Consider the following 13474-nt stretch of genomic DNA (forward strand, 5'->3'; position numbering starts at 1 on the left):
AAGCTACAGAGTCTTTTAATAGTTAAGAATCTAACCATTTAATTGATATTTGTTTCTGCAGCTGTGCAATATCTCTCTTTCCCAGGAGAGCTGTTTTCAGTTGCTGCTCAAGGTTTCTAACAATCAAACGGATCAATTCTGCAGATACCTTAAGGCGGTGTGTTAAATAAGAATGATGTTTGTGGTGAAGGGGGTTATTTTCAGTAGACATAACACTAACAATTCTTTCTTTTAAACACTGGACATTTATTTAGTGTTTTTAGAACCCATACATTATAGGATAAATTCTAATTTATAACATCAGAATATAATAGGCAAATATATAATACAATAAATTGCATTTGTACACATAAATACAAAATCTGAGGTAGGGCCTCAAGAATAATGACTTCTTAAATGAATAATGTACAGCATATAATATGCACGATATAAGATATATATAATGCATCTTTTGTAACATAATATATTTTCTCCATGTATAGCTAATGAAAAAATACAACAACCTGATTAGGGTACATATCTTTATCCATAGGCAGCAGTACCCCTATAGAATGCCTGTAAGTATATGACATTACGCAAGTAATTAAGAATTAACCTATTCAGTGATAGGTCCACAATAAAGTGCCAAAAAGACACAGGCGCAGATCCTCATCTGGTGTAAACTGTCATAACTCTTATTGACTGCAATGGAGCTGTGACAACTTTTCCCAGCTAAGGATCTGCCCCACAAGGTACACTACATACTATAGGTTACAGACAATAACATATTCTAGTCAACATTAATTATATTTCTAACAATGAAATACACCTATAAGGCAAATGGTTACCTGAAGATGTATTTAAAACGTGATGGGCAAATCATAATAATGCAAGCCATAAGGTCCAGCCCAGCTCTCACATTTTAAATTAAACCCATCAAGAAAGCGGTCTCTCTTTAGTTATAGGCTGCCTGAAAGTGACAAAGGCAGAAACCATAAATGGTTTTCTCCCTCTGAGTCTATGGCGTCAGTCCCCTGGAATACTAAGCTCCAGCCATTTCACAAATACAGTACATTATTTACAGGAAGTTGAACTACAAGCTAAGAAACAAGCATCTCATAAACCCACCAGACCTAGTGGCAGCTTTGAGGAAACCTAGCTAAAACACTTCATACCCATGAGCATTGCATGCCAAAGCCATGCAGCCTGCAACTGAAAAACAACAGTCCACAACAGTCTTTCTTAAATTGAGATTGTAAAATAGAGAAAGATGCAAAATAAGAGAAAAATCAATGTCTGCATGAAAAAGCAACCGTTAAAATACAGCAAGCAAGAGATAAGCCACATAACTGTGTGTATTCAAATAAAGGGTCAGTGATAAAACAAATGAATTGGAAATGGCAAGAGGAAACCACAATAAATGGGATGCGATGATCTTCTGCGCTGAGGCACATCTATACAATCAATGGAGCAGAACCTAACAAAAGGATAACTTGACCCAAATGAAACATTAGTATAAAGACATTCCAAGTCTTTTTCAATTAAAGGTCATTTTGTTAAACCCTTCTTTTGGAAACAATGTGCTGCTGTGTCTAACTGAAACACAGATTTTGTACATTGCTTGCACTTTAAAAACACTAGGAAGACCCGAAAGAATTTGAAAATGGCAAAGATTTGCATTAAGTATCATTTTAATGCATATAAGAGTGCATCTCAGCTTGTCCAAAAATTCAATCTCATTTTTAAAAAATTGCAATAGAGGCAATCCTCATCAGTTTTGATTATTTTTTCCTTACAAGACTGATAGACCTGCATGTAAATAGGTCACCTTTATGTAAATATGGCTTTTTCCCCTCACTTTAAAATATTTTGATATTTAATCAGTTACTGAAATACTTGCATGTTTAGAAAATGCCGTATGTGCAAACTTTACTAGACAATGATAAAGTGCTTTCCCCAACTGTAACATTACTTTTCATTTAAAGGGACACTTCTGGGTAATTTAATCTCAACTTTTAGTTTTGGTAAATAAATTTAAAACTTTTTTAAAAACATAACAGAAGTATTTCCACTTTTTTAGTTAAACTGAAAACGGGTTTCTTTTCTTTTCTTTTTTTTTCCTTTTTTTATTTAAAATTTCCCCTGCAGTTTTTGCAAGCCAAACAGTGGCACATGAAAACCAGAAACTGACTAGAAACAAAAATACCAACTTGTCTATTTTCAGTGTTTCAGCTGAAAGCCTGATTCTGTGCCATTGACTTCAGTGGGAGCAGGACCAAAGTCTGAGTGAAGTGCAAAAAAAAAAAAAAAAAACCACCACACACAGTACAACGACATAAATCATGAAAAATTACATTTTTCATATCCTCCCCCTTTTAGTAGCCTAACTAATGACACAGTTAGCAATGTTTTATTTATATTTATTTATTTTATTGTTAACCTAACAGTGTCCCTTCAAATGATTTATCTTTACACTTTTAAAACAGGAAGTAAGCGATATCCTCACACACTGGAAGTTACCAGTTGCAGTTTACAGAGTTAGTTAATCCCAGTTCAAACAAATGTGTCTTTTGAAAAACAAGCCAGCAAGTGAAAAGAATTCACAGCTATCAGGCTAACTCACCATTTCCTCACAAATATGGCAACACTGATCATATTTTTTAAAAAAAAAAAATCACAACCGCAGTAATTAGTATAAATTGGGTTGGGCTCCAAAAAAAATCAAGCTCACGTTTTAGCCAGTAAGGGTAAAAAAAGAGGCCAAGAATTATTCATCCTAGTGAAAACACACCATTCCCAATAGATGGCGCTGATTGATTTAGGCTCCCTTCTTCGCCCTACTTGTTGGGAAGACAGCTGGTAATTCATTTAATGTGAGACTGTTTTCTTTTTTCCCCAGCCAGAGAGGCTTGAAGGGGCTAATTTTAACATCATGTATTTATGAAATTTCATTATGCCAAGAAAGGGGTAGCTCCTCAAACATTGCTCACATAGGGAAATAAAACCAAGAACAAGTTAGAATAGCAGCTCTCTGTTGAATCAGCTGGCAAAGCCAAATCAAGTTGGTGCAGTTTTAAGGCAGAGATGCTTGTGGAAGGGTCACAATCTTAATGCCCTGTATAATAGGGGAAGAAGTAAAGACACCAAACTGAAAAAAGTATAATACAGATTTAGGGGCCAAAGCTTCAAAATCTATTCCAACTTCATTTAACGACAAATATTTGATTGTGCTTCATGTGTACTGCCTGAGAATCGAATATCCCTAGCAGTGTCAATAACTGGCAACACTATTTGCCCCACGAAAGAGAAAGTTCAGCAAAATGATTTTTTTTTTAACATCTACATACAAAATAAATTAATTATTTTGAAAATGTTACATTAAGGTCTAGTTTTTGTTTTCTTCAACTGGATGAAAACATCACATCTACAGACACATTTTAACTGAAGATTTACCTGAGACCCTGTAATGTGAACACAAAAAAAAAACATGATATAAACAGTCCCCCGAAAGGAAATTACATTTAGATTAGTTACTACAATAGTGGGGAAAAACCCCAGGCTACACTATTCTAAACTCACCATATCTATGCACTGGTTGATAAGATATTAATAGGGACATAAAACATCACTAGTACACACTACATGAACACTGATCACTCTTAAAAAATCTCATATGTATGTATAGAATACAACAGCATAATAAAGGTTGCAGTTTTGCCAATTTACTGAAGACATATTTTTCTCCCTCTTTATAGTGCACTTTACAATAAATTGGGGTAATTTATATTTAGTTCATTAAAGGTACTCTTAAAAAACTCTGTTTTTACTCTGCCCATTAGGTAGCAGAAATATTTAAGACTAATACTCATATTGCCATACATATATTGGATTTCTAAAATGCAGTGAGAGAATGTACTACTGCAATGCAATGTTAAAACTACTATCTATTAAACTATTCATTCTCTTCCTTATAATTTTGTCTATCCAATCTTATCACTTTATTGTATTTAATTGTTTTTAATGAAAAGGTTGACAGTAAAAAATTAAGAAAAGCAAACTATGCACAGCTCAGATTGTTATAAGAGGATATTGTCTTGAAGAATTTACTTACTATATATACATACACACACTATAGAGAGAGACAGAAATAGGGGTTCAGTTATTTCCCCTTTGGCTGAAAGAGAAGAATATAGCTACAAGTTATATAAAGAAGTTTATAAGAGAACAAATAAGGGAATCACAAAGTTGAACAGCACAGCTAAATTCTAATAACTGTTGTCATGTGGAAACTAGAATACATCTTCTACTGTAAAAATATAAAATTAGGCACAAATTATATGATGGCTTCTTTACGGGAGATTTTAAACAAAAGTGAAGATAGCAAAGATAGTTCAGAATACTTGGATGAAGTGAATAAAACTGAGTTTGTACTTGTGTGTGCAGTTTGCCAATGAAGTGGAGGTTTAGATACTCAGTGTAACTGGCATTTTTAATGAAAAAGACATATCAAATTATTAATGGAAATGCATGAAATTAATTAAAATAGTGGTGCCCATCTGCCTTATTATGGCACTATTTCAAACCAGCTTTCAGACTCAAATACAACTTTAGTCCTGATCTCAAATACATTTTACATGTGCTTGTATTTTTCCCCTCAAAAGTGTTGAATGGCTCATTAAGCTCTTCCTTTTTTGAGGTCATGCATCAGATACCAGTGCATGGTGTTTAAAGGTTAACTCCTTGATTGAGTCAGAAAGGCTTCAATATAATCAGTACTTATTTAATAGAAGGATTGTTTGCAGACTCTGCAGGCCACATTCTGCTATCAGTGTAAATTTGGAGTGACTCCATCAGGGCCAGTGGTGTCACTCTGGATTTGCATCAGTATTACAGAGGTCAGAATCTGGCCAAACGGGCCACATTATCCACTCAGTCCCTCCCACGCGCTCCCAATGGTCAAACTCTCCTTTGAGTTACACTGGTAAGGAATTCTCAGTCCCATGTCAAAGGGGTTGCAACAGAGCAGAATTGGCCCTAAATCGGCAGGAACCATTTCCCTATCTAAATGGTTAAACTCAGCAATCATTCCTGTTGGGCTGTGCATGACCATCCAAAAAAAGAAAAAAAAAGAAAAAAGAAGTTTGACCAGTTGCATGACGTCATGTTGCTATTTCACAGTGGAAATAAGAAGTCATGGGCACCACTAAAAAAAAAACAAAAGAAAAAAACCACACCCCAATACTTCAAGTGGCCATCTAGTTCTTCATTACAGCATGCAACAATAAGTCCTACTTTCTAAGCAACCACTTTGTGAAAAAGAACAAAGGAGACAATGGGAAACTAATAAAAGAAAAATGTAAAAGGCTGTACATATTATTGCCACCAGTATAGGAATTACTAGCACTGGGTTCCCAATTCTAAATCTTTCACTGGCAGTTTAAGTCCGAGGGAGGAAGTTCCCAGTGGATCAATCATATTCTTGTAACGTTCACCACGGTGTTTAGCCAAAAATGGGCCCCAGTCAGGCTGTGGAGAGCAGACCAGCTTGAGCCTCTGCACAGCGTAGGAGAGAAAAAAAAATCTCTTAAAATTATAAAGCAGAATTACAATTCAATGGAGGAAACTAGGTTAGGTTGATCTGAAATTATTGACAATATCCTGCAAGGGGATATTAAAATGCTCTGCTGCTCAGTGTTTGTTTTGCACAAATTTGCAAGATTAATAGATAAAATGCTCAGATTTTAATTATATATTCTCCCCCCATGCCATATGAAGGGAACTCAGAACCACTCCCACAGATTGCTAAACTCACTCACTAACGAACGTGCTCAATTACTTAGCCCAATCGTCTAAGCAGTGGGTAGCTGTATCAAAATAATTGGATTTTTGCTTAGCATATTTCCCAAAAGTATACAAATGACCAAAAAGTAATACATTGCTATGAGTGAGCGAAGATTTTAATTAGCTGATGACAAAATATATCATTTCTCTCTGTGGCCAAAAAAAAAAAAAAAAAATAGATTAACCTGGCAAAATTACCAACAATTAATATCTTGCTAATCTTTCTGCTGATCTCTTTATTGAAGATATAATTTGGTTGGAGCATTTATATATAAAAAAGGAAAGAAACCGTATTTCTGATGGTTTAAGAGGGAACAATTATATGTTTATTACCTATTAAAGTGAATCAAGTCTCTATATCAGTTATTTTAATCTCTGCTTAATTACCAGTTTGCAACCTTTACCTCCCAAATCAACCATAATAAATTTATGCAACAGACTGAATGGTTCAGGAAATACTGCGTTAAAGCTGAAATAACCAGCTAAACCCTTTCCTCCTTTCATGCAAGATATGACTTTTTGCATTTCCTTAGGTGCTCTGGTTAAAGGACACTAGGGAGCGTGCCCTGCTCTATCAGGCAATAAATAATTCCAGTGCCAACTGGATAAATTAGGAAGCCAGAAGTAGAGTGCTAAATCTCAGTGAGGGAAACTGGGTCATGGCCTTGTAAAAAGGAGCACCAGTTTGCGTACTGCTCTTTTCCAACTTAGGCCCACAGCTCTGATACTAGATCAGAGTTGGACACAGGCAAACGAGTAAATTTAATTTCTTTGTTTCACTTGTTACGTGCTATGTTCTTTCTAGCCTGATGCACTCCAATGCCCTCTACAGTCTGACAAGCCATATGGCTGTCTAGTGCCAGATGCATTCTATAGCCTGGTGGGTTTTCCAGCACGGAACATCAAGCACTTCGTTCTGTACAAAACAGGGGATGATGTGGTCCTTGCCCTGTGGCATGGATGGTCTGACACATGGAAGGAACAAGAGGACGTTTCTATTTTTTTTCTGCTTTCCACAGCCCCTCTCTCTCTCTCTGTGGGTTTTGCAGAGGTCAGCTGCAAAGACGGCTTTGGAAGGAGGAGTGTGTGGGTCCCTGTTGCATTAGAATAAGGAGGGAGAATAGGGCAATAGGGGGTAGTGTGGAAGAATGCATGAAGAGGAGAGGGAGAGGAGATCAGGGGAGAGGCAACATGAAAAGAAGGGAGTGGCGTGAAATGAATGCAGGTTCATAGGTCAGGGCAGAGTGAGAGTCAAGGGTGAGGATGAGAGCACTGAACTGATTCAAATGGTGGGAGAAAGCCTGTGAAGGGGCGATTCAGTCAAAGTAGTTAGCATGGGAGATGGTTTTAGCCATATGGTTGTGAAAGGATTAGAGGCAAGCAAGATGGGAAATTGGAATGCAAGTGAAGGGGAGGTTGTGGAAACCAAGATGGGAGACAGCCAGGGAAGGTCCAAGCATATTAACCAGAGGTGCTATAGGGAAGAGTTGAATTTAAGAGAAGGAGAATCAGCAGCACCCTGAAAAACACCCCAAAACACAGCAGTCATAAGTCTGTGTGACAGGGAGGGTTAGGGTGTTTTCAACGCAAGGAGGAAGCAAAAAGGTTTGAGTGGAAAGATGAGTTCATTTTCACCATATGTAGCTTGAACTGCGAGCAGGACATCCAGGGTGATATGTCTGGATGATACCTAGTGTCTGATGTCTTCTAAGGACTGATGCTTCCTGTTGCATGATTCTCTATAGAGCAGTCTAACCTGATGCCTTCTAGTATCTGAAACTTTCTAGTGCCTTAAACTCCTTATGGCTCCCTAGTACCTGCTGCTTTCTAGTTCCATTCCACTTCCACAAGAGGCAGATCTGAGACCAACCAAACAGCAGAAAGACCAACAAGTAAGTCAACTACAACTGGCAACATTTTAGGGCCTAATCCTCTGAGGGTCTGAGCTCTTTCAGTCCTCACAGGATCAAGCCTATGTAGCATTTTAGTAGCATTTTATTGAGGAATAGGGGAGCAGTAGGTGTGCATTTCAACCAACTGAGCACCTGCACTTCATACTGCAATAAAAAAAGTTTTCTAACAAACAGTCAACAATTCCCAACACCTGAATCAGTGTAAATTACAGAAAAAAATCTTCTGTGACTACATTTTTAAGAGGGTGGGATGTTCAAGAATTACCTCAATAAATTTGCCGGGGGCTAGGTGCATTTTTATCACAAACATAATAGGGATCCAAACAACAGAGCAGGCCAGCATCAGCCACCCAAGCACCATCGACCAGCCTGGATAATGGTAAGCTCCATAGGTCATTGGTTCCCACTGGTAAAAACTGAAGCAAAGAATAAACTGAAAACAAAAAGAAAATATATTTTAATAAGCAACACACACACTATGATTTACATGCACACTTTCAGTAAAGGAGTATAATCAGAGATGTGTGCAGACTCTATATATATGAGACAGAGAGAAACACTGTGATAATCAATAATGCTTCTGGAAGTTTAGGACCACATTCTGATCTCAGTTTCACCAGTGTAAAGCCAGCATAATTCCATTGAAATCAATGGATTTACCTTAGGTTTACATCTTCAGAATTAAGATTAGAATCTTGTCCCTAGGGTAATAAGCTTTATAACACAGTCCATTGGCAGTGTTTCCTAATATAATTATGTTAAGTTACTCCATTTCACTTACGGTATAAATAGCAATACATCTGCTTACATTTGTACATAATTCAGTAACTGTGCCTATGTGCACAATAATTGCACACAGAAGATTTATAGCAATATAGCTATGTGAAGGAGCATATAAAAATGGTCAGTTTTATTTCTGGAGACATGAAGTAATTTAAACTCTAATCTTAAAACATTCAGATACATCAAATATTAGTATTACAGAAGACCACAGTAGGAAGAGATACTGCTTTGTTTTCTGTGCTCTTTTTCTATTGCATAATGATTGTAGCATGACTGATTAATATAAAATCATCTACTACTATAAATTTATCTCTAGACGTTCTATTCTGCCATTCTTGTAGCTCAGTCGAAACATATGAGCTTGAGGTGGCCTCATGGTTTTCTTCCAATGTGTGGTAAGAGACCATAAGGGAGACCAAGATTCAATTCCTGGTCCTGGTCCTTGACTGCTGTCCATTCTTCAGTCTTGGTTTAGCTCAGCAGTAAGCCAGAAATTTTAGAATCACAGACAGGTTCTCTCATTCCAGTGCCAATGCTTACCAGATGTAAAGAAAATACAACACTATGGCCAAATTCAAAAGGGAATGAGGTGTGCTAGGGATTCAGATCCCAGGCTACACAAGCACATGGATCCCCTATTTTGACTCTAGCCAATGAAAAACATTGCTTTACTGATTTTAAAATTTAGAGCCTTTGTGTAATTTTTTAATCAAATGCAAATCTAAAATTATAGTAAAGAATAAAAGGGAATTAGTAATATCATCCACATTTTTGCTATGGAGTTATAAAACTAAATATAATTTTCTTATATATTCCTATTAAAAAATGGCCGCCATACAAGATAATCCAATTTCCACACTGCCCTTGACAGCAGCAGAAAAAATATATGGATTTTGCCCCCCAAAATATCAACTTAAGTTTCATTAGAGACATCACAACCAAACTACTAGCATACAGTGCCACTTACTGGCACTGTGAAGCATTGCTTTTAATAACTAAGTAGCTAACCTTCTTTTGCTCCAGTGTTAGAAAGATAAAGAAACAAAGTCTACTCTCTGTTTATGGTGCTCTGTATGGTGGCTGTGCAGGTCAGAACCAGCATGCAGAAAAGCAAACTTCACTAGAACGGAATTTGTTTGGCACAATGACATAGCTTCAAGTAGAACAGAGCATTTGTTATTGGTCCCGCTAAGTGCAAAGAGAAACCAATCCTAACACTAGGTAAGAAATAGTTATGCCCCACTATCACTCCTAGAGAAAGATGTGCACACTCCCACCACCACCACAGGAGAACTGGATCACACACTGAGGCCCCAATTGAGTAATTCACTTAACTAAGTGCTTAACTTTAAACTCAAGCTTAAGTCCATCCCTATTCAGCATAGCATTGGATGGGTGCCTATGGAGGTATTTTAAAAATTGAAATAAATAAAGCACTTAAGCATGTGCTTAGCTTTTACACATTTAATATCTATTTCCATGGGTATTATGCATGTGATTAAGAGCTTTGCTGAATCTGGACTTAGAGGATCAGCTCGAGTCCTAACACACCCAAAATTCCTCTAGAAGTCAATGTGTGAGAACACTGTAGAATCATATAGATAAATATATATGTATATAGGCAGAGGTGAACTGGAGCCGGTTCGCACTGGTTCACTAGAACCGGTTGTTAAATTTAGAAGCCCTTTTAGAACTGGTTATTCCGCGAGGGACAACCAGTTGTAAAAGAGCTTCTAAATGTAACCGGGCAAAAATGGCGCCTTAGGTGCCACCTCCACGGGTGCTCCAGCCCTGGAGCACCCAAGGGGAAAATTTGGTGGGTGCAGAGCACCAACCAGCAGCTCCCCACCCCATCCCCAGCCCCAGCTCACCTCCGCTCTGCCTCCGCCTCCTCTCCCCCCCTAGGCTTCCCGCGAATCAGCTGTTCGCGTGGGAAGCTGGGGCAGGCTGAGAAGCAGGCAGCGGCTTCCCGCTCAGGCCCAGGGATGCACAGGTGAGCAGGGGCGGGGGACGTGCAAGCAGGGCCACCTGCGCCACAGCAGGTATCCCGGGGTGGAGGGGCGTGCAGGGGAACCACTCCCTGCCCCAGCTCACCTCCGCCTCCCTGGGCCTGAGCGGGAAGCCGCTGCCTGCTTCTCAGCCTGCCCCAGCTTCCTGCCGAACAGCTGATTCGTGGGAAGCCGGGGGAGGGGGAGGCGCGGAGAAGCAGAGCGGGGCGGTGCTTTTAGGGGAGGAGGCGGAGGCAGAGCAGAGGGGATCTGGGGCCAGGCGCAGGGTGGGGAGCTGCCAATGGGTGCTCTGCACCCATCAATTTTCCCCGTGCGTGCTCCAGCCCCAGAGCACCCAAGGGAGTTGGCACCCAAGACGCCAGTTTTGATGTGATTAATGGGCGAGTGGCCACTCCCCCCCCAGCTACGCTCCCCCGCCCCTAGGAGCCAGAGGGACCTGCTGGATGCCTCCTGGGAGCTGCTCCAGGTAAGCATCTCCGGGACTCCCAACCTCGCCCTCTGGCAGGTACCTTTGGCTCTTAGGGGTGGGATGGGCGCCAACTATGATGGCATATGAGACCGTCCTGCCCGGTTCTGGGGGCAGTCATGGGACAGGGGAGGGGGGTAGATGGGGCAGGAGTCCCAGGGGGCGGGGGTGGGCAACGAGCCCCTCGTGGGGTGAGGAGGGAACCCGTTGTTAAGATTTTGGCAGCTCATCACTGTATATAGGTATGTATGTATGGTTTTTTATATTTATATATATTATATAATGCACACACACACGCACACACTACATACACGATTGCTGGGTATATATTTTTGAGATATAATTATTGTCTTTGGGAAAGAGTTGGTTTTATAAACAAAAAAAATCTGACTGAGCAGGAGACATTCAGAAAATTCTTTGCCTTACAGTTAAAATAGTCGGGGTCACAAATGCCCAACAGACTCTCCAGAATTTACTTGGCTGAAATCCAATCATCATCTCTATATCTTCACAAAATCTTTGCAAGCCTGTAAACAACAAATGCAAATACAGTTAGAGGTGAGTGACTGGCTGCAGTCTGCAAAACAACTATTGTGATCTCCCTTGTGTCTAATTATAGTAACAAACTCTCTGATTTGTCAATTCAAAATTTCAATAGATGTTCTAACCATACAGTATAATGGGCGAATATTGTGTAGAACACAATTCTAATAAGTTATTTACTCCCTAAAAATTACAACAAATTGAAATTGTACATACAGATTAAATATACAGTATGTTTCAAAAATCATTATTAATATAATGACACAAAAACCCTTTTGTTGGCCAGCTGCAGATCTATGATGTTGTCTGAAATTTCTATATTTATTTGTCCTTCCACCCCCTTGAAGATGACCTTTGTCAATTGACTCATCCACCACCTGACAACTGTAAAAAAAAAAAAAAAAACTTAATTTACACCATGATCTCAAACACTCTGCATACAGGGGCCCTGATTCAGATCGCATGTTGTGCTTGTGGGGCAGACAGGCCTGTATATAAAAAGGGAAAGCCAAAATTGTGATTTTTTTTTTTTTTGGAGGCAAAGATTTTTGCCCTGACTGAGTTCAGGTGTGACCTTTCATGCAAACATTGTTTGTTAAAAAGGCTGTTCAAAGTTGAGCCACTGAGTACCAAAATATAAGAGAAATTTATAAGCATCTGTCTGAAAACAGGAACTGTTCCTTTATGTGCATGGCTTAGTGAATACATGATTGATGTTTTCCTTTGATTTCAGTTTCAACTTTTTGCTAGTTTTGCATTTTTTAATTACATTTGAGTTGGGTTGATGGTTGAGATGTTGTCAGTGGATTGACCCTTTACCTCAAATGTCTTGAAATATCAATACAGACCCACTAATTGTCTAATTAATATGATGATTTGATATTAACCCACTACATTTTAATTTGATTTGTTTAGACTAGAAACCTGTGTGGTTCAAGTGTTTCTTCTGCAGAAGTCAGAGTTCAGAACTAAGAAGTGCCAGGATAGATAACAGAAACAATTCTGTGATGCCCCTAGCAGTCAACAGAACTGGCCATATAGTCCTCCCATAACTGGTACTCAGGCAAGGATTCTATTCTTTTTGGAGGCAAACTGACGATATATTGATCATTTCTTTCAATAAGCAACATGAGTTCCAGAACCTTTGAGGGCCAGGGATGGATACCAGCCAGTCAAGCTAAAGGTTGACCAAATCTCCATAAATCTATACCCGCACACTGGTGTTAATAGATTGTCTTCAATGTAATTAGTATTGATTTACACTGTGGAAAGTGAGATCAGAATCAGACAGACTATGTTAAAACCATAGGACATATCCTCAGCTAATGTAAATTGTCATCGCTCCACTGATCTGAAGTAAATGACGATCTGCATCCTAAGGCAGCCGGTTCTCCTCATTTGTTACACCAGTTCTCTATACGCAGTAAAGTGCTTTGTGTCTAATTTGTATTGAGCAAGATCCTCTACTGTGGTAAACTGGCATAACTCTCATTTCCAGGCTTCTGCTCAGTGGTGCTAACTCAATTTACGCCAGCTGAGGATCTGGCACTCAGTGACTTGTCACTACCATTCAGCACACCTGTTTACCACTAAGCAGATTGCCTGTGCTCAGTAACAGATGTTTTCTACTAGAAACTCGCATCTCGTTAAAACGTTGCCCCATCCAAAAAGAACAAAAACACACCCCACTGCAAAACAGAATTAAATGTGCCACTTTTTGTCCTTTTCTGAGTGACAAGAAGTGAAAAATTTTGAGGCCGAGGTTAAGTTGTCTGCTATGATGCGTATTTCACATTTGGCTTATTTCATTTGATGAAGCAGAATAAAGGGCCTCTCCCATTTAAATTATATAAACTTAACATTCCTCCTTACTTGTACTCCTACAGCAGTTAATACAATGTGCACGATGTGGAGAGGGGGATGGAGCCAGAATGTCTGGT

General features: G+C 39.1%; 1 protein-coding gene across 1 annotated transcript in view; it reads right to left on the reverse strand.

Annotated features, from left to right (window-relative positions):
* Positions 1–245: 245 nt before the first annotated feature.
* Positions 246–13474, reverse strand: part of SLC6A5 (solute carrier family 6 member 5) — a 55557-nt gene continuing 42328 nt past the window's right edge. Inside the window, exons 14-16 of the mRNA XM_048855130.2 lie at positions 11418–11518; positions 7999–8166; positions 246–5532 (exon numbers count right to left, since the gene is read on the reverse strand). Coding sequence (XP_048711087.2) covers positions 5377–5532; positions 7999–8166; positions 11418–11518 — 425 coding nt within the window. The 3' untranslated portion in view covers positions 246–5376. The remainder of the gene's footprint in view (positions 5533–7998; positions 8167–11417; positions 11519–13474) is intronic.

The sequence above is a fragment of the Caretta caretta genome, chromosome 6, assembly GCF_965140235.1.
Source record: "Caretta caretta isolate rCarCar2 chromosome 6, rCarCar1.hap1, whole genome shotgun sequence".
Classification (NCBI taxonomy): domain Eukaryota; kingdom Metazoa; phylum Chordata; order Testudines; family Cheloniidae; genus Caretta; species Caretta caretta.